At 38.5% G+C, this 20,790-nt stretch overlaps 1 protein-coding gene across 1 annotated transcript; it reads left to right on the top strand.

The window, feature by feature from the left end:
• Window positions 1-15,527: 15,527 nt before the first annotated feature.
• LOC114167325 (receptor-like cytoplasmic kinase 176) lies at window positions 15,528-19,138 on the top strand. Its single transcript, XM_028052383.1, has 6 exons — window positions 15,528-15,957; window positions 16,471-16,793; window positions 17,048-17,183; window positions 17,401-17,543; window positions 17,641-17,764; window positions 18,461-19,138. Exons 1-6 carry the CDS (start codon window positions 15,906-15,908, stop codon window positions 18,925-18,927), a joined length of 1,245 nt encoding a protein of 414 aa, XP_027908184.1. The 5' UTR covers window positions 15,528-15,905; the 3' UTR covers window positions 18,928-19,138.
• The last annotated feature ends 1,652 nt before the right edge of the window (window positions 19,139-20,790 follow it).

The following is a 20,790-nucleotide window of genomic DNA, read 5'->3' as shown; positions in this document are numbered from 1 at the left end:
CACCTTGGTTGATCCTCCACTACGCGACACAATAAACACCATTGTGGAGGTTTTGCCAGCGGCGGATCCACCTCCTTAGCTAGGAAGAAACACCTCCGTCAACTCCAGTCCATTAACCACATAACCCACTCTCACCACATACGCCGCATGCCTCCCATTACCTTTATCGACGTTGATTTCCACAGCGTCGACCACCAACATGATGATCCCATGGTGATCACAGTAGAACTCAAGAACTATGCGGTAAAAAAGGTCCTCATCGACCAAGGCAGTTCAGTTGACATCCTGTACTAGACAACATACCAGAAACTCCAACTTCCCCATAATGCCATTATCCCCTAATTATGAAGATTTTAATAATTTAAACAGGAACGGAGATATGGCGGGGATATGTACATCCCCATACCCATCCCCAAACCCAATTGAAAATGTCAGAGATTCCTCATACCCATACCCATACCCAATCAATGCGGGGATTCTCCGTCAAAACGGGGACGGGTTCGAAAAATACCCAATGGGCCGAGTTTATTTTCCATCTCCACTTAAAGGGGGCACTAAGGTTCACCAACTAAAGGTAAGTGGGGATGTTGTAAGATCCGGGAAAATTAAATAGTTATTTAATTAATTATTTAATTAGGACGAATAGTGAGAATATTTAAAGCAATAAATGCGGGGAGCTATGACGTGGAAAAGTGTTAGCTCAAGTGGTTGAGAGTACTTTATTGTGTGTGAGGACTTGGGTTCGAGTCCTATGTGTGCCACTTGAATGTTATTTAAATTATGTGTTTTTGTGTGATTATATATTGAACTTGTATGGATCATGTTAAACTCTTAAAATTGTAGGATTTAGCATGAAATATGTGTTGGTTGAGTGGTTTGGCCTTGGTTTGGTATGTGCATGAGTGTGGGTTCAAACCTTGGTGAGAACTAAATAATTCCTTTTTGCCAAATTTTCTTGTGTATGAATGTGGAAGGGTTAGAAACTTAGCAGCCAAGAGGGAGGCAGCTTAAGGGCTGGAAATCAGAGGGTAATTAAGCAATTTTGGTTAGCTTATGTATTTTTTTATTTAAAATTCGTACAAGTCACTAAAGGGACAATTAAGTAAGGGAGAAAGTGGAAGAGAAGGTTAAAAGAGGGGAAAAATAGCAATTAGGGTCGTGGGTATCATAAGAGAAGTCTTTTTCAGAGGATTGGGGTTGATAGATTAAGGCATTGAGGCTGAAATCATCAAGGCTTGGATTGGAAACAAAGGCTAAGGAGGCTTAGTGAGAGGATAGACGTACAAATTCGAATTTGGGCAAAGAATCCAGGTAAGGGGAGTTGCTTCCGATGTTTTTAGATACATACACATTGTTTTATGCTTTTGTGATCGAAATGATATGCCTTCCATCTGTTTTCTGTACTGTTCGATTGGGTTTCTGGGTTTTCTCCAGAAACCGCCTGGCGGTTTGACCCCTACCGCCAGGCGGCTCATCAGGGATGAGCGTGTGTTCTTGTTTTGGTTTGAGTCGCCTGGCGGAGAAGAGTTTCTGCCTGGCGGCGCGACCTCGATTGTGTTCTGTTTGATGGCGTTGATGATAAATTAGAATAGTGTAATGAACTGTTGAGTGCCAAATGATTGTATAAAGATTGTGTGATGGATTATTGTCGTATACCCCTTGTGGGAATAATTGGGTTATATTGGGGAATTGTAAGTGGGATTGTTGCGTGAATTAGGAATCAACTGTGGTTGCAGAATGTGTTAATTATAATAGTGCTGAGCTTAGACGCTGAAAAGGTTGGAACTGTATAGTGGTCATCTGGGAAGGAGGAAAAATAGAATAGGTTTGTGGGAAGTGCAGAAACGCATTGCAGGGAGTCTGGTTCTGGTGTGCCGCCTGGCGGGGCTGTTCTATCCGCCAGGCGATGACGTGGGGCAGCCTTGAATGAGTGTTGTACATGGAAGTTCTGCGAGAGAGAGAGAGTCTTGGAAATTGTAAAGTTTGTTATAGTGGAAATGAGAGAAATGTGAGTAGGAATGGGAAGAGAGAGATGGCTTGAAAGGAGGCAAAGCAAAAGGGGATAGGAAGTGAATTTTGTTATATAGAGTGTAATGAAGGAGAGGAAAAATGAAATTGTAATGTTTTGGGTGCTAATCGAATCTGAACATGAACCTAACCTGTTAGTGGATGTTGAGAGTCAACGATAGTGAAGAGGAGTGGGAATAGAGTGAAGGAGGATTTCATGTATGGACTGTCAATGGAGTATACGAGCTGTATGAGTGAGTATTGTTGTTAAACAGGGAGATATGGGAATCGGATTTGTTAATTTGGGAATTAAGGCCTGGTGGCATGACTTATAAATAAATAAACCTCTAGTTGGAATGAGGGAAGGATAAGGTTGGACTATAATGATATTAAAATAGGAGGGGAATTGGCAATAAATCAGAATGGGGTATTGAGTCCAGAAGGTGAGTTGTATTTCGAGTACTTAGACTGTAGAATTAACCAAAATAGGGTGCCAAATATCAGCTGCAGAATGCCTCTGATATGGCGCCTGGCGGCACGGCGAGGTCCGCCAGGCGGTGACGAGAATCCAGTGGCTCTGTAAGGCGCTGGCGCCTGGCGGTGAGTGAATACCGCCAGGCGGTCTGGAGCAATTTCGCCTGGTGGCGTGTGGGCCGGGCCAGGCGGAAACGCTGTTGTTCTGTGTATTTTGGTGTGCTGTCTTTAACTGAAACTGATGCTTTGCTTGGATCGGGAGATGCTGTGCCATGAGCGGGTAGGTTCATGGATGGTGTGACATGTGATGATATGAGCGGGGAGGTTCATATCAAGTTACTCTCACGTGGGGATACGAGCGGGGAGGTTCGTATGTTCCGTGCTCACGTTGAGAGATGCCACGTGCGGGGAGGTACGGGGGCTGGTGGATCACATGTGTTAGACTACGGGCGGGTAGGTCCGTAGAGCAGGACTACGAGCGGGAAGGTTCGTAGAGGCAGGACCACGAGCGGGCAGGTTCGTGTGAGCATCAGATTCCCGAGTCCAAGGCTAACCAATTGTGTGACTTGAAGACTGTTAAGTCTTGGGGTTAGGGTCTTGGCCAAGATTTATAGATAATGATTAAGATGGGTAAATGATCTATCCTGTGATTATATGCTTATTATTTTATTTTCTCAGCTCACCCTTTCTGTTTGTGTGTGGCGATGATCGTGTAATTCGTTACACGGGAGCAGATGTTGATACAGGTGGTGCTGAGGATGCTCAGATGGCGGAGTGAGGGCTAGCATGGGAGTAGTGCTAGGGTTTTTGATAAATTGTAATTCATGTTTTAAATACGAATTTTGATAGCTTGTAATCAGTTATGAATTCTGTTATGAGTTTTGGCGCGCTATCTTATTAAATTAAAATTTTCCCGCGTTGGGATTTTTATTGAGATGGCTATTTAATGAAATTATTCTTTTTAATATTTATTTTTAAGTAATATTCCCTAGGGATGTTACATTTGGTATCAGATCAAACGTTTTGATGCTTTTGGGGCAAACTAGGGAGTGAGCTTACGTTTGTTGTGTGAAATTGATTGATGTATGCTGAATGTTAAATATGATAGAGTATAATTTGATCTTTAGCTGTTTAATTTTAACAGCTGAAATATGTGGCGTGCACAGGAAATGGCAAACAGGAGGCGTAGAAATACCGCTGGCGCTGATGAGACTGCTAATGCGATCCACAGGATGGTGGATGCTATGCAGCCTGTGGCAGCACCCCCGCGGGCTATGATTCCACCTGTCAGGCCAGTGACGATGGAGGACTTCATGCGTCACAAGCCGGCTAAATTCACTGGGAAAGCCACCCCAGATGAGGCTGACGCATGGTTGCGAGAATGTGAGAAAATATTCCGAGTGATAGAGTGCACAGAGGCGCAGAAGCTGAATTTTGCCACTTTCTTGTTAGTGACTGAAGCTGAGTATTGGTGGATGGGTATGCAGCAGCAGATGATAAATAGAGCTGAAGATGTGAATTGGGTTAACTTCAGGACGAGGTTTCTGGAGAAATATTTCCCAGATAGCGCTAAACATGAGCGCGAGGCGGAATTTCTCACTCTGCAGCAAGGGAGTCTATCCGTGCAGGACTATGTGGAGAGGTTTGAGTACCTCTCGAGATTCTACTCCCAGACGGTGACGGAGGAGTGGCGCTGTAGAAAGTTTGAGGGTGGCCTCAAGCATGAACTGAGGCGTTTCATAGTGCCACTGAGGGTGCGAGAGTTTCCTATCTTGGTGGAGCAGGCCAAGAGTGTGGAACAGCTGGAGAAGGGGCCCAGCCTGGTTAACCGTACCCAGAGGAACAGTACTGAGGGAAGAGCCCAGAAGAAGCCCTACAGTAGACCAGCTGCGTCTTCATGGAAACCGAGGTGCTATAACTGCGGGGGTGAACATCTACAGCGAAATTGTACTAGACCCGCCCGCAGCGGAGGCAGTGGCATAGGCACTCGTAAGTGCTATGCCTGTGATCAGCCAGGACACTTTGCCGATAGGTGTCCTAATAGAAAAACTACACCAGCATCACGACCTCAGCCATCTTCTTCCGACAGGCCGAGAACCGGAGGCCGGGTTTTCGCCATGACCAGCACAGAGGCCACCCGGTCAGGTAATCTGATTCTGAACCATTGCTTGCTTTATGGTAACAGTGTGCTAGTGTTATTTGATTCAGGAGCTTCGCACTCCTTCATATCCCATGATTGTGTGAAGAAATTGGGGTTGTCCACTCGTGACCTCGGATGCGAGTTGATAGTCTCGACACCCGCATCTGGACAGGTTTCAACAAACCTAGCCTGTGTTGGATGCTTGATGGAGGTGGAGGGCAGACGCTTCAAAGTGAATCTAGTCTGCTTGCCCTTGGAGGGATTGGAGGTTATACTGGGAATGGACTGCCTGTCTATCAACCACGTGGTGCTTGATTGTGGATGGCGCAGAATTGTGTTTCCAGAAACAGAGGGGATAGAGTTGGTGTCATCTGGAGAGGCAGTGAAAGAGATGGAAAATGGGGCGACTTGTTTCGTGATAGTGGCCCAAGAGAAGAAGATGAGTACAGAAGAGCAGATCAGTAAGATACCGGTGGTGGATGAATATGCCGACGTATTTCCAGATGAGATACCCGAGTTACCACCCAGCCGGGATATAGATTTCTCAATTGATCTAATCCCTGGAGCGGGTCCAGTGTCGGCAGCGCCGTATAGAATGGCACCAGCTGAATTAGCAGAGTTGAAGAATCAGATAGAAGACCTGCTAGAGAAGAAATTCATCCGACCCAGCGCTTCACCGTGGGGAGCCCCGGTGCTATTAGTGAAGAAGAAAGACGGTAGTTCTCGGCTGTGCGTCGATTATCGTCAGTTGAACAAGTTGACGATAAAGAACAAGTACCCACTGCCTAGAATCGACGATTTGCTTGATCAGCTCAGAGGGGCAGAAGTATTCTCCAAGATTGACTTGAGGTCTAGCTATCATCAGATCTTAGTCAAGCCGGAGGACGTCCAGAAGACAGCCTTTAGATCGAGATATGGACATTACGAATATGTCGTGATGCCCTTTGGAGTGACAAACGCCCCAGCTGTCTTCATGGATTACATGAACCGCATCTTCAGACCATATCTGGACAGATTCGTGGTAGTGTTTATAGATGATATTCTCATCTACTCACAGACTAAAGAGGAGCATGCTGATCATCTGAGAACTGTGCTGGAGGTATTGAGGGAGCATCAGCTGTACGGTAAACTGTCCAAGTGTGAATTTTGGTTGGACGAGGTGCAGTTTCTGGGGCACGTAATTTCTTCACGTGGTATATCAGTGGATCCGAGTAAGATTGAGACGGTGTTGAAATGGGAGAGACCTCAAACTGTAACAGAAGTCAGAAGCTTCTTGGGATTGGCTGGGTATTACAAGAGGTTCGTGGAAGGGTTTTCCAAGATGGTGAGTCCATTAACTCAACTCACTAGGAAGGATCAACCCTTCTCCTGGACTGATAAATGTGACGAATGTTTTGAAGAAATGAAAAGGAGGTTGACTACCGCTCCGATTTTGATTATTCCAAATACCAGCAAGATGTTTGAGGTATACTGCGATGCATCCTACCAGGGTCTGGGTGTGTACTAATGCAGGAGAAGAGGCCGGTAGCTTATGCCTCCAGACAGTTGAAGGTGCACGAGAAAAACTACCCTACCCACGATCTGGAGTTGGCTGCTGTAGTGTTCGCTCTTAAGACATGGAGACACTATTTGTATGGCTCCCAATTTCAGGTCTTTAGTGATCATAAAAGCCTGAAATATCTGTTCGATTAGAAGGAGCCAAATATGAGGCAGCGGCGCTGGATGGAATATCTCAAGGATTACGATTTTGAGTTGCTTTACCACCCTGGTAAAGCTAATGTGGTTGCGGATGCCTTGAGTCGGAAACGGATGCACATTTCAGCTATGATGGTGAAGGAGTTGGAGTTAATTGAGAAGCTCCGAGATATGAATCTGGGTATGCAGCTGAGTGAGGATTGCATCAAATGTGGAGTGCTTACACTGACTAGTGATGTACTGGGGGTTATCCGAGATCGACAGAAGGATGATACTGAGTTACAGCAATTTGTGAGTTGGATAGGGACTGAGAAGGGGAAAGACTACCGGATTGGGACAGATGGTATTCTGAGGTTCAGAGATCGAGTCTGTGTGCCTGGGGATTGGAGGTTGAAGAAGCAGATTCTAGAGGAGGGCCATAAAAGCCGTCTTAGCATACATCCAGGTATGACTAAGATGTATCACGACTTGAAACAGTCTTTTTGGTGGAATGGGATGAAGACTGACATTGCAGACTTTGTGGCATCATGCTTGGTATGTCAGAAGGCCAAGATTGAACATCAGCGACCAGTGGGTACACTTGAGTCGTTGGACATTCCCCAGTGGAAATGGGATAGTATTGCCATGGACTTCGTCACTCACTTGCCGAAGTCTGTGAAGGGGCACGACTCAATCTGGGTAATAGTGGACAGATTGACAAAGTGTGCTCATTTCCTTGCTATTAATCAGAAGTGGTCAATGGACAGATTGGCGGAGTTGTATGTGAGAGAAGTGGTCAGATTGCATGGTGTGCCGGCCAGCATAGTGTCAGATAGAGACCCGAGATTCACATCTCGTTTCTGGCTACAGGCAGTGTTGGGGACTCAGTTGAGGATGAGTTCTGCCTACCATCCTCAAACTGATGGTCAGTTGGAGCGTACCATTCAGTCTTTGGAGGATCTGTTGCGGGCTTGCGTATTAGACCATATGGGTAGTTGGAGTGAGATGCTTCCCTTAGTGGAGTTCACATACAACAACAACTATCACACCAGCATCGGTATGGCTCCATATGAGGCGTTGTATGGGCGGCGGTGTAGGACGCCACTGTGTTGGAACCAGGATGGGGAATCATTGGTGTTGGGTCCTGAGTTTTTACAGCAAACCTCTGAGAAGGTTAGGGCGATCCAGGAGAGGATGAAGGCTACACAGAGCAAACAAAAGTCCTATGCAGACAAGAGGAGACGACCTCAAGAGTTCGAGGCTGGGGATCATGTATTCCTCAGAGTAACACCAACGGCTGGTATTGGGAGGGCCATCAAATCGAGGAAGCTAACTCCGAGATTTGTTGGGCCCTATCAGATTCTGAGGAGAATTGGAGTTGCAGCGTATGAGATCGCCCTGCCACCACACCTGACGAATCTGCATAACGTGTTTCACGTTTCCCAGTTGAGGAAATATGTTGCAGATCCGTCACACGTACTGGAGTCCGATGATATTCAGATTCGGGAGGATTTGACGGTGAGCACTGGGCCAGTGCGAATTCTGGACTCACAGGTGAAACAGCTGCGGGGGAAGGAGATTAAAACTGTGAAAGTGCTGTGGGATGAGACTACCCAGGAGATGACCTGGGAGATGGAGGATCCCATGAAGCAATCCTATATGTACTTATTCCCTGGTAAGTTTTATTTTCGAGGACGAAAATCTTAAAAAGGGGGGTGTAATGTAAGATCCGGGAAAATTAAATAGTTATTTAATTAATTATTTAATTAGGACGGATAGTGAGAATATTTAAAGCAATAAATGCGGGGAGCTATGACGTGGAAAAGTGTTAGCTCAAGTGGTTGAGAGTACTTTATTGTGTGTGAGGACTTGGGTTCGAGTCCTATGTGTGCCACTTGAATGTTATTTAAATTATGTGTTTTTGTGTGATTATATATTGAACTTGTATGGATCATGTTAAACTCTTAAAATTGTAGGATTTAGCATGAAATATGTGTTGGTTGAGTGGTTTGGCCTTGGTTTGGTATGTGCATGAGTGTAGGTTCAAACCTTGGTGAGAACTAAATAATTCCTTTTTGCCAAATTTTCTTGTGTATGAATGTGGAAGGGTTAGAAACTTAGCAGCCAAGAGGGAGGCAGCTTAAGGGCTGGAAATCAGAGGGTAATTAAGCAATTTTGGTTAGCTTATGTATTTTTTTATTTAAAATTCGTACAAGTCACTAAAGGGACAATTAAGTAAGGGAGAAAGTGGAAGAGAAGGTTAAAAGAGGGGAAAAATAGCAATTAGGGTCGTGGGTATCATAAGAGAAGTCTTTTTCAGAGGATTGGGGTTGATAGATTAAGGCATTGAGGCTGAAATCATCAAGGCTTGGATTGGAAACAAAGGCTAAGGAGGCTTAGTGAGAGGATAGACGTACAAATTCGAATTTGGGCAAAGAATCCAGGTAAGGGGAGTTGCTTCCGATGTTTTTAGATACATACACATTGTTTTATGCTTTTGTGATCGAAATGATATGCCTTCCATCTGTTTTCTGTACTGTTCGATTGGGTTTCTGGGTTTTCTCCAGAAACCGCCTGGCGGTTTGACCCCTACCGCCAGGCGGCTCATCAGGGATGAGCGTGTGTTCTTGTTTTGGTTTGAGTCGCCTGGCGGAGAAGAGTTTCTGCCTGGCGGCGCGACCTCGATTGTGTTCTGTTTGATGGCGTTGATGATAAATTAGAATAGTGTAATGAACTGTTGAGTGCCAAATGATTGTATAAAGATTGTGTGATGGATTATTGTCGTATACCCCTTGTGGGAATAATTGGGTTATATTGGGGAATTGTAAGTGGGATTGTTGCGTGAATTAGGAATCAACTGTGGTTGCAGAATGTGTTAATTATAATAGTGCTGAGCTTAGACGCTGAAAAGGTTGGAACTGTATAGTGGTCATCTGGGAAGGAGGAAAAATAGAATAGGTTTGTGGGAAGTGCAGAAACGCATTGCAGGGAGTCTGGTTCTGGTGTGCCGCCTGGCGGGGCTGTTCTATCCGCCAGGCGATGACGTGGGGCAGCCTTGAATGAGTGTTGTACATGGAAGTTCTGCGAGAGAGAGAGAGTCTTGGAAATTGTAAAGTTTGTTATAGTGGAAATGAGAGAAATGTGAGTAGGAATGGGAAGAGAGAGATGGCTTGAAAGGAGGCAAAGCAAAAGGGGATAGGAAGTGAATTTTGTTATATAGAGTGTAATGAAGGAGAGGAAAAATGAAATTGTAATGTTTTGGGTGCTAATCGAATCTGAACATGAACCTAACCTGTTAGTGGATGTTGAGAGTCAACGATAGTGAAGAGGAGTGGGAATAGAGTGAAGGAGGATTTCATGTATGGACTGTCAATGGAGTATACGAGCTGTATGAGTGAGTATTGTTGTTAAACAGGGAGATATGGGAATCGGATTTGTTAATTTGGGAATTAAGGCCTGGTGGCATGACTTATAAATAAATAAACCTCTAGTTGGAATGAGGGAAGGATAAGGTTGGACTATAATGATATTAAAATAGGAGGGGAATTGGCAATAAATCAGAATGGGGTATTGAGTCCAGAAGGTGAGTTGTATTTCGAGTACTTAGACTGTAGAATTAACCAAAATAGGGTGCCAAATATCAGCTGCAGAATGCCTCTGATATGGCGCCTGGCGGCACGGCGAGGTCCGCCAGGCGGTGACGAGAATCCAGTGGCTCTGTAAGGCGCTGGCGCCTGGCGGTGAGTGAATACCGCCAGGCGGTCTGGAGCAATTTCGCCTGGTGGCGTGTGGGCCGGGCCAGGCGGAAACGCTGTTGTTCTGTGTATTTTGGTGTGCTGTCTTTAACTGAAACTGATGCTTTGCTTGGATCGGGAGATGCTGTGCCATGAGCGGGTAGGTTCATGGATGGTGTGACATGTGATGATATGAGCGGGGAGGTTCATATCAAGTTACTCTCACGTGGGGATACGAGCGGGGAGGTTCGTATGTTCCGTGCTCACGTTGAGAGATGCCACGTGCGGGGAGGTACGGGGGCTGGTGGATCACATGTGTTAGACTACGGGCGGGTAGGTCCGTAGAGCAGGACTACGAGCGGGAAGGTTCGTAGAGGCAGGACCACGAGCGGGCAGGTTCGTGTGAGCATCAGATTCCCGAGTCCAAGGCTAACCAATTGTGTGACTTGAAGACTGTTAAGTCTTGGGGTTAGGGTCTTGGCCAAGATTTATAGATAATGATTAAGATGGGTAAATGATCTATCCTGTGATTATATGCTTATTATTTTATTTTCTCAGCTCACCCTTTCTGTTTGTGTGTGGCGATGATCGTGTAATTCGTTACACGGGAGCAGATGTTGATACAGGTGGTGCTGAGGATGCTCAGATGGCGGAGTGAGGGCTAGCATGGGAGTAGTGCTAGGGTTTTTGATAAATTGTAATTCATGTTTTAAATACGAATTTTGATAGCTTGTAATCAGTTATGAATTCTGTTATGAGTTTTGGCGCGCTATCTTATTAAATTAAAATTTTCCCGCGTTGGGATTTTTATCGAGATGGCTATTTAATGAAATTATTCTTTTTAATATTTATTTTTAAGTAATATTCCCTAGGGATGTTACAGATGTCGCCACTTGAGCCTCAATCTCAAGAAAAGGTTAGAGAAGATGACACTCACAAGGAGAGCACTCTCACAACAATGGTCAAATATATGTGTTTAAACTTCAAAGTATTCTACCTTTTTACAAGTTTAGGAGAGCCCTTTATATAGTTTAGGATAAAGGGTCTCTTTGCAAAATAACAAAGATAAAGGGTGCATAAACAAAAGGACAAACTAATGTTTTAGAAACTAGGTAAAAAAAGAGGTTTCTTGAATAGGAGAGAACTCTAGCTTGGTACCAAGGCTTCATATGTAGCGCCTTTTACGTTCTATAAGAAAAGGTCAACCTTGCCTCCCAAGCCTCTGCAAATGTGTGATAGGTGTTCTTGGCTTCAAGAATGAGCCTATCCTCCACTCATGAAGTATTATTCTCTTCCAAGTTGGCACTAGCTTGACCTACAAAACAAACACCATGGTCATTGGCCAACAAGTCAACTCAACTTAAGTCCATATAAGAAAAGTGAACAAAATGAAATGGAAAAGAAAGACAAAGATGATGAGTTAGAGGCCTCCCTTCTAGTCTTGCTACTTATAATTCTTCTTGGAAGGTCCTCTAAACTTTCATGGCGAGTCATGGACTCATAAAAAATCTTGCACCCTAACAGATGAAGTATTGACAGTAATAACACCCCGTTAACTATTTTTGGAAAGTCTATCTAGAAACAAAAATAGAACCTTTAAAGAAAACTATGAAGGAATAAAACTACTTGATCAGTGAATACAAATAGAACCATCACAAATCCAAGTGAACAAACTGAGTTTCACTTTTCACAATTAAATAATCTTCAAGATCTCGCAAAGATTACTCTAAGAACTTTGTTTTCCCCTAATTATAACTCACTCTCATAAGTGGAAATTGACTTATTCAAAGTGTTCCTGCGGAAACAAATAAGAGATGTTAAGGACACAAATATTGCCTTACCTCAACCCTAACCTCTCGAGTTGGCTCCTTCTCGGCTTGCGTATGCCATCTATTGGTGCATGTGGTTTGGACCTTTGAGGGGTTACTTGCGGAGAGGGCTCCGACGATCAAGTCAGCGAAAGGGCTCTCAAAAAGTCAAATCTTTGATTTAGGGATTAATGAAAGCGTACCTTTAATTGTTGGGGTCCACGTGTATTTATAGAGTCATTAATTAGGCATGCCCTTCTTATGGGCTGGGCCATTGTTTGGGTCCTAGATGGGCCTAGGCTAAGCCCTGACCCTATGTTAGTGTTTGTTGTTATGAGGGGCCTTGTCTACAATATTCTAAGTTTGGTGTTATCAATAGATTACGTCTTATCTTTTGAAGTAGGCGGTCTGGGCCGCTATGTGTTTTCGCTTGACCGGTTATTTACTTGATAATTTCATTTGTGGGGTTACGTGTAGGCAGGCTTGGCCGTGCGATTTTCTTGGTCTGCCTAGGTGTGGTACACCAGTCCCCAGCCTTTGTCGGTGAAGGTGTAGCGGCAAAGGATTAGAAGTGTGTTGGTAGTTTTCTTGGTCCGTCTAGGTGCGATACACATAGAATCACTCAAAATTTGTTAAAAGAAATCAAAATGAGAGCATTATATAAATTTTAAACTATCTTTTTTAACAAATTAAAAATTCATTTAATATGTTAATTTCACTTAATCGTGAAATTAACGGATTAAAATTGTATTTTAACATATTAAAATAGTGCAGCCAAAAATCTTCTGGAAACATAAAAAAGTTTAACCTATCAAAAACTTATTTTAACAAAGTAAAAGCTTTCGTTAAAGCTAATCATGATTATAAGTAATCTTAATCAATTAAAATGTTCTCTGTAAACATATATGAACATTTCAACAAAATAAAAATGTCTTTTAATAAATTAAAATCTTCTTATTACCAAACTAAGCTAAAAAACAAAATCAAGTAACTTTTTAAAGATAATTATCATATTAAATCATAAAGGAGAAACTAACAAACATATTGTTGGGTTATATATATTTTATGTCATATGGGTTATGCTTATATTCATTGAGAGATTGTGGTTCCATGTGGTTCTATGAGATTAGTCTTACATATATAAGACATTTGACACCACTTTTACACCAAAACCTTAAGACAATAGTGTTATGGATCTTTATTCTTATATAGTGTTTAATGAGACTTTTTGACTCACACTTGAACTATCTCCAACAATCTCCCCTCAAGGGTGAGTCCCTTGTTTTTTCTTTTTTTTTTTCCTTTTCATATGATATATTTTCTTTTAGGTGTATGAGAAAAAGTAAATGATTGCAAAGAAATCAGCTAGTCCTTATAAGAATAATAATTATTCTTTTATCATTTTTACCTTTATAAATATGATTACCAATATCACTTACTATAAAAAAAATTTAGAATTTTTATAAAACATAATAAATATAACTATATTATGTATTTAATATTTGAAAATCGTGATATAAATTTAATTATATTTATATTTTAATAATTATTATAATAAGTAATTTTATAATTTGATAAATTTTATTGTAGTAAAAATATGGATGCCCATCCCATTCCACTAGTGTAGTACATCCAAACAACAAAACTAATGATGTAAGTCGAATTTATTTGAAAATTGGCTGACTCAATCCTTTACTAAATAGTTGACGATTCCACTGGACTTTTGACTCGCAATGATGCAGTCAGCAAAAGCATGCTGCGTGGGGGAAAAGAACAAGAATTAGATAGAGCAAACTGATTAATGGATGATTTATGTTTACATAAATAATAAATACTAATTATAAATTTAATGCTCTACGAACACACCACTTTATAAGTTTTTCATACTAGATTACACCTATTTCTCATTTCTTTTTTTAAATCATAATTAATTGTTCATTTGTATTTTCTGAAATTTATTTCTTTTTTATGTTCACCGTTTTATTTTCCTCCCCGAACAGATAAAGAAAAGGGTCACTTAAACGAAAGATACACAATTTTTGTATTTCCGTAAACTACAACAAAACTCTTTTAAATAATAATTAATTTTAATGATAAAAATATGTTCACAAAACTAAATATTTAGAGATTAATTTTTGTGTAACTAATATTAGTGGTTAATTTAAAAACTAATTTATAATAAAAATTATTTTAATTACTAATTTTTTATCAATTATATTATTTTTAAATTATTTTAATTATATATAATTTTTAATTTATAAATTTGATATTTAAATTTGTCACTCTAATAATTAATTATTTTTAATTGTTAAAATTAGTCATTATTTAACAATTTTTTTTGAGTGATATTTGTTTTCTACTTGTCCGTAAAAGTTCTCATTCTGTTTCTTTTATTTAAGGGTTTTTCTTTTGTTTTGGACTTTTAAATTTAAAATAATTTTTATTAAACAATCTGAAAGTCAAGAATATTTTTTGTATTATATAATTTAGAATTATTTTTTTTTCATAAAAAATAATTTGTGGATTGTAATCTAAAGATGCTTTTGATTTTTAAATTATATAATCTATACATATTTTTTACATTAATTTTTTTTAGATTATATATTTTAGAATCATTTTAAAAAAATGATTGTATAATATGAGAATGTCTTTATGAATTGAAGAATAACAAAAAAATTAAATTGTAGAATTTGAAAATCATTTTAGGTTACATAATCTGAAAATTATTATCAAATATTCAAAAGAATTAAATATTAAAAAAATATATTCAAAGAATTTTTATGAGAATGTAATATAATATGTTGACCTCTTTAAAATGAAAAAAAAAGAAAAAGATACAAGATCAAAAGAAAACAGGGATAGAGCGGTGGTAAGAAAAGGAAACGAGAAAGAACAACATAACAACAACAAAGTACATCTCAAAAGGATAAAGGAAGAAAGCATGGGGTGTAGGAATAAATAATGACGTGATGTGAAAAGTAAAGCAAGCATTCTTCGTGCAATCTGCATGAAACTAATTGTCTTTTGCAGGATGCTTCAAAATTTTATGACTCTTTCTTCCTCTGTCCGTGTCCTCTTCTTCGTACCTTTCAATTTCCCGTTTGACATGCTTTGACACACTTTTAGTAATTTTGAAGTAAAAATCATCCCATTTTGAAGTTTTCATTACAATTTTACTTATCATCAAGATCAATTAGAAATGTTCAAAAGTTGAATATATCATTATCTCTGTAGTTCACAGTTAGGAACCGAAACATGATTAGAACGTCTTCTTAACATTCATCCAAACCAAACCAAATTAACTTATCGATGTAGCGTGTAAATAATAGATTGAATCAGATAACGAACACCCATATGTTCTACCATTTTAATTCAGAAAAAAAAACTAATCGTAGTATTATTAGTGGTGCCAGATGCTTAAACTCATGGCCCTATCAAATGAATCGACAGATTATCATGCATGACAGCTTGGGAACTTGAAAGAGCATGACCATAGACCATAACACGGCATCAATCAAAGAATAATGCATCAGTGGATTATCACTGGATTGGCTTTAATAATAACATCAAACAAAGCTGTCACCGATCAATAAAACCAGTAGATAGGTTTTGATATCCGCATTTATTTTTCACCTACCCCCTTCATTTTAAAATGTGAGAGGAATAAATTGGCCAATAAATTCTCATGTTCGTATGCGTTTGGTAGTTAGTATAGACAAAGTTGCTGGAAAAAGTAAAGTCAACCAACTAATTCTCTGAATAGTCGAGTGGCTCCATTTACAAAGTCTAACTTTTTATCCTTGTACTTTTTGTTTTATCATTCTTCTATTCCTAACCAAAATCATTTCAACTTGACAAAGTTTATGAAATCTCAGCTACTCAGTGAGCAATCACTAGCATCACCCAAAAGGCCTACTGTCTTATCTTTCTCCTGTTTTGGGTATTTGCTTTTGCTTTTTTGCATTTGGGGTTGCAACTTTTGTTTACTCCTAGATTTTGGAGTTGTTTGTTTGCATGCCCTTTGAAAGATATAACAGAAGCCTTTTAGTATTAGGGTGATTTTAGTTGATGGGTGCTTGTTGGAGCAGTGGGACGAAGGCTGTGAGCCCTTCCAGTGCAGGTAAGCTGCTTGCTGATTTGCATGTTACATCATTTTGTTTGCTCTTGATATCTGAATAAGCTAAATTACTTGCAAGATTTAGTTTTTGGATTTGGGGTTTGATTCTAACAATCTTGAACTTATCAAGTTGATGAAGATTTTCACTGTCATACACATGCATGCTATGCTTCAGATCCTTGCAATATAAGACTGCCTTGTCTTTTCTTATGGGGTGATCCTTGTTTCTTCATAGTTGAGGAGTCTCACTGAATGCCTAAATTCTAGATTTGTGCCTTAGTGCAAATTTCAATTTTTTTACCCCGTGTGGTGAATCATGTTGGAAAAAAAAAAAAAAAAAACTGTGATTTGAGGTTGAGAGAAAATTTAGTCAGCAATATAGGGATAATCTGTGACCTTAGCTGGGTTCCATGAAAATTTTGGTAATGAGTGATGATAACCTTGTTTATTTTGTTTGTTATAAATAAGGCACTTTGGTGACTGAATTTTTGATCACTTGTTTTGGTACGTTTGCAGGGTTCACTTCTAGAAGTGTGAGCAGAGAGGGCTATGATATTCATTCAAGTAGCAGGAATTCATCAACCTCCATACCCATGACCCCTCGGAGTGAGGGTGAGATCTTACAATCTTCAAATTTGAAAAGCTACAGCTACAATGACCTAAGAATAGCAACAAAACATTTCAGCCCAGACAATGTCTTAGGGGAAGGTGGATTTGGTTCAGTTTTTAAGGGATGGATCGATGAACATTCCCTCTCTGTTACCAAGCCTGGTATAGGTATCGTTGTTGCTGTGAAGAAACTTAACCAAGAGGGGTTCCAGGGTCACAAGGAATGGTTGGTAAGTACCAATTGTTTTCTAAACACATTTCTGTTTCCTCATTTGATGAAGATTATGGCCTCAAGTTGTTTTACATTAACAAGATTCTAGGCAGCTGCAAGCTTTTCTGGATACTCATTCACTTAATATGTCTGGTTCTGTTTCACGGATTTCTGTTTAACTTCAACAGTTTCTTCTTTTTGATTTTTTTTGTCATTACTTTACTAAACATTTTTTAGATAACTTTGTTCTTGTTTTAATACTGTAACTTGCAGGCTGAAATCAACTATCTTGGGCAACTGCAGCATCCTAATCTTGTCAAGTTGATAGGATACTGCTTAGAGGATCAACACAGGCTTCTAGTTTATGAATACATGCCAAAGGGCAGTGTGGAGAATCATCTATTCAGGAGTCAGTACCATGTAGTTTATACGAATACATTTAGGGTATCCTAGAATATCTCAGCATATTCTTGAATCAATTAATTGTGTAATTTCGAAGCAATCTTAGGATCTGTTTGCTATGTTGCCTTATTTCTTTCCTAGTGCTATTCCTCCTTCAAAAGAGATTGTAATCTTAATCTCCCAAAGTTTCAGTACTAACGTTGAAGATATCATCATTAATGCAGGGGGGTCTCATTTTCACCAGCTTTCTTGGACATTAAGATTGAAAATATCCCTTGGGGCAGCTAGGGGTCTTGCTTTTCTCCATAACTCAGAAACTAAAGTCATATACAGAGACTTTAAGACTTCTAACATCCTTCTTGATACGGTATGTACTGAAAAATTGGTCATGTCTTTGTATTGTTTAATATGATGGATTTTAGGATTCAATAACTAAGATAGTTAATTGACGATTGTTTTTGCAGAACTATAATGCCAGACTTTCTGATTTTGGGCTGGCCAGAGATGGACCCACTGGTGATAAGAGCCATGTTTCTACAAGGGTCATGGGAACACATGGATATGCAGCACCAGAGTATCTAGCAACAGGTACAGTATCTGGTTTGTCAAATAGGGTTACTTGCTTTTTTCCTTTCGATGCCACAATTTTCCATAAAAAAAAGTATACTTTGTTGATGGACCATATAGATCAAATTCAGGTCATTTTCTCTGTTAGACCATTGCTTGGAGTGGCTCCATACATCAATGGTTACAAACACTATTAGATACATTCTTTCAAGCTTTAGCAGAATGCCAACAAATTTTGCTGGCACCATTTTCTTGAGATGTAATATAATATCTATACGCTTCCTAACTGTACACTTGCTAATTCTGTGATGCAACAATATTTCAATCTGTCTTACGTGTGTATATTCTACATGTATCTGTCTCTCCACTACTACTTTATCAACGAAACATCTAATTTCTAAAGCACTAATACTTTTATGATAACAATTATGTATAATATTTTATTTTGAGTATGTTTAATATATATAATTTTAGTTTAGATTCGAAATTACAATCGTATATTTATTATGTGTTTAAGAATTTATATACAATTATGGATATGTATATATTTTGTATAATATATTAATATTTTCAAAATAAACTTATCATCGTATTCATGCATGATAGTTTTGAGACTTTTTACACTTTCCACACAGTGTTTAGCTTAACATACAAACAAGCAGAAGATGCATACCAAACCTTTATATCTAACTAATTTTGTTTTTCCATGTTTACTAGGTCACCTGACTGCGAAGAGTGATGTGTATAGTTTTGGAGTAGTTCTTTTGGAAATGTTATCAGGAAGACGTGCCATAGACAAGAATCGGCCATCTGGGGAACAATGCTTAGTTGAATGGGCAAAACCTTACCTTGCTAACAAACGAAGGGTTTTCCGTGTGATGGATAGTCGTCTAGAAGGTCAGTATTCCCTAAACCAAGCTCAAAGAGCAGCCACGCTTGCTTTTCAGTGTCTTTCTGTGGAGCCCAAATACAGGCCAAACATGGATGAGGTGGTGAGAGTATTGGAGCAGCTACGTGACTCAAACGATGAAGTCAAAAATGGTGATCATAATAAAAAGCGTCGATTAAGTGGTTCTGGCTCTGGTCATGGCCACCCCAATGGACTCCCCACATCTGCTAGCACAGGAAGTTCTGATGCTCCCAAAAAGTTTGCTTATCCAAGGCCTTCTGCTTCGTTTCTTTAAGTCAAGGAATTTTGTGGTCAGAAAGGAGTAGCTGTTCTTAGCTGTCACATGAACCATACCTGTTAAGTAATGTATAGTTAGTTTCCCTTTCTATCAATCTTGTCATTGTAATACTGATTGTTAACATACTTCCATCTAATCTGGTTCCTTAAAGTATTTTTTTTTACTCTTGAATCCTTTATGAAAGTGCAATGGAACCAACAAAGTTTATCACTATGATCCTTTAAATCTAACACCCTTTAATTATTTTTCATTAGAGATTTCATCATTAAGTAAGCAGTTTACTCTAATGATAAATTCCTTTAAGTGCAAAATTTCTACTACTATTAACTTAGGTCAATTCTTTTATGACAACATTTTTAGGAATCCAAACCTAAAAAGAATTTAATTAGTAAAGTTTAGTACCAACAAACTTAAAATAATTAGGGAGAGTTGAGATTTAAACCAGGATTAAGTGGACTGGTGACCAACTAAACTGAATAATTTTGTTCAGGCTTAGATTAATATTTTCCTCAGTCAAGTATAGGGATGGCAATGGGGCGGGACGGGGACGGGTTTCACTATCTCATATCCATCTCCGTAAAAAAAAAAATCCATCCACATTCTCATACTCAAATCTAACAGGTATCAAAGTTTTATCCCATCCCCATCCCCACCGGGTAACGGGTATAATCTCGTACCTATACTCGTACCCGTTTCCTTACTACTTCAATATAAATTTTAATTAATTTTTATAAAATAATAAAAAATTACGGTAAAGGAAACATAATATTATCAAATATTCAATATTAGGAGGATGATTGTTTCTTCGATATCAAATACTTTGAAATAAATTATAATTGTTTACATTTTAGATTGAAATACCAAATAAAATTTCATGAGAACTAAAATATTTATTAGATTTGCAAACTGCAAACATTAATGAAACCTAGTTGATAAAATTTAAAAAAAAAAATTAAAAAAATTTAAAGGAAAACAAATATTGAAATTAAAATATATTTTAAATGTTTGTTTACTTCAATTTTTTAAATTCTAATGAATCTCTTTTTTTATACACTAATAAAAATGATAATACATCACTTAATCAAAATGACACAAATAATAAACATAATAAAACAAATTTAACATGATTATTGTATCTTTTGAACTCCAATATATGTTGAATGGTGATAAAAAAATATTCATGGCAATTACATTAAATTTTGATATTGTAGTAAATAAAAGTTATTTATACAATTATAGTGAAAAATTACAGTATGATTGAAATAATGAGTTAGAAAATAAAAAATAATTAGATAAAATATACTAAAATAATATTCTACATGATGAAAATAAATAACAAATAAAAATATTAAAAAAAATTAACAAATGTATGTCTTAGAAACAATTTGAGAAACTATTGAAAAAAATCACACAAAGGAAAAAGAATGTATAATTAAGGGTATGATAAGATGAAAAATACTTTAGACATCTAAGAACACTTTTCAAATATCAACATATATACTCAATGGTTGAAAAATAATTGTTTTAGCGAAACAAAAGAGTTCTTCAAATGAAACAAAAATTAATAAAAATAAGTAAAGAGTTTTTTTTATATTACCTAGTAAATGAAATTTTTATGCTATTAAACACTTAAATTGAGAGTATTAAACATACTCATGTGAAAGGAGAATATACAATAAATAAAAATATTAAAAAATAATAGAAATATTCAAACATGAGACATAAAATTTTTTTAATTGACATACATCATTTTAACATAATTACATAAATATTATGATAAGATGAAAAATATATTGGAGATGCGAATGAGTTTCATGACAAACCAAATATTTAGAAGAAATAAAAAATTGAAAAATAAAT

Source organism: Vigna unguiculata, chromosome 10 (genome assembly GCF_004118075.2).
Source record: "Vigna unguiculata cultivar IT97K-499-35 chromosome 10, ASM411807v1, whole genome shotgun sequence".
NCBI lineage: Eukaryota > Viridiplantae > Streptophyta > Magnoliopsida > Fabales > Fabaceae > Vigna > Vigna unguiculata.
This window is presented reverse-complemented; position numbering and strand designations above follow the sequence as displayed.

Coding starts and splice junctions, on each gene's coding strand:
- LOC114167325 (XM_028052383.1), top strand. CDS start 15,906: ATGGGTGCTTGTTGGAGCAGTGGGACGAAGGCTGTGAGCCCTTCCAGT. Junction 16,794..17,047: donor AGGGTCACAAGGAATGGTTG/GTAAGTACCAAT, acceptor TGTAACTTGCAG/GCTGAAATCAACTATCTTGG. Junction 17,544..17,640: donor CTAACATCCTTCTTGATACG/GTATGTACTGAA, acceptor TTGTTTTTGCAG/AACTATAATGCCAGACTTTC.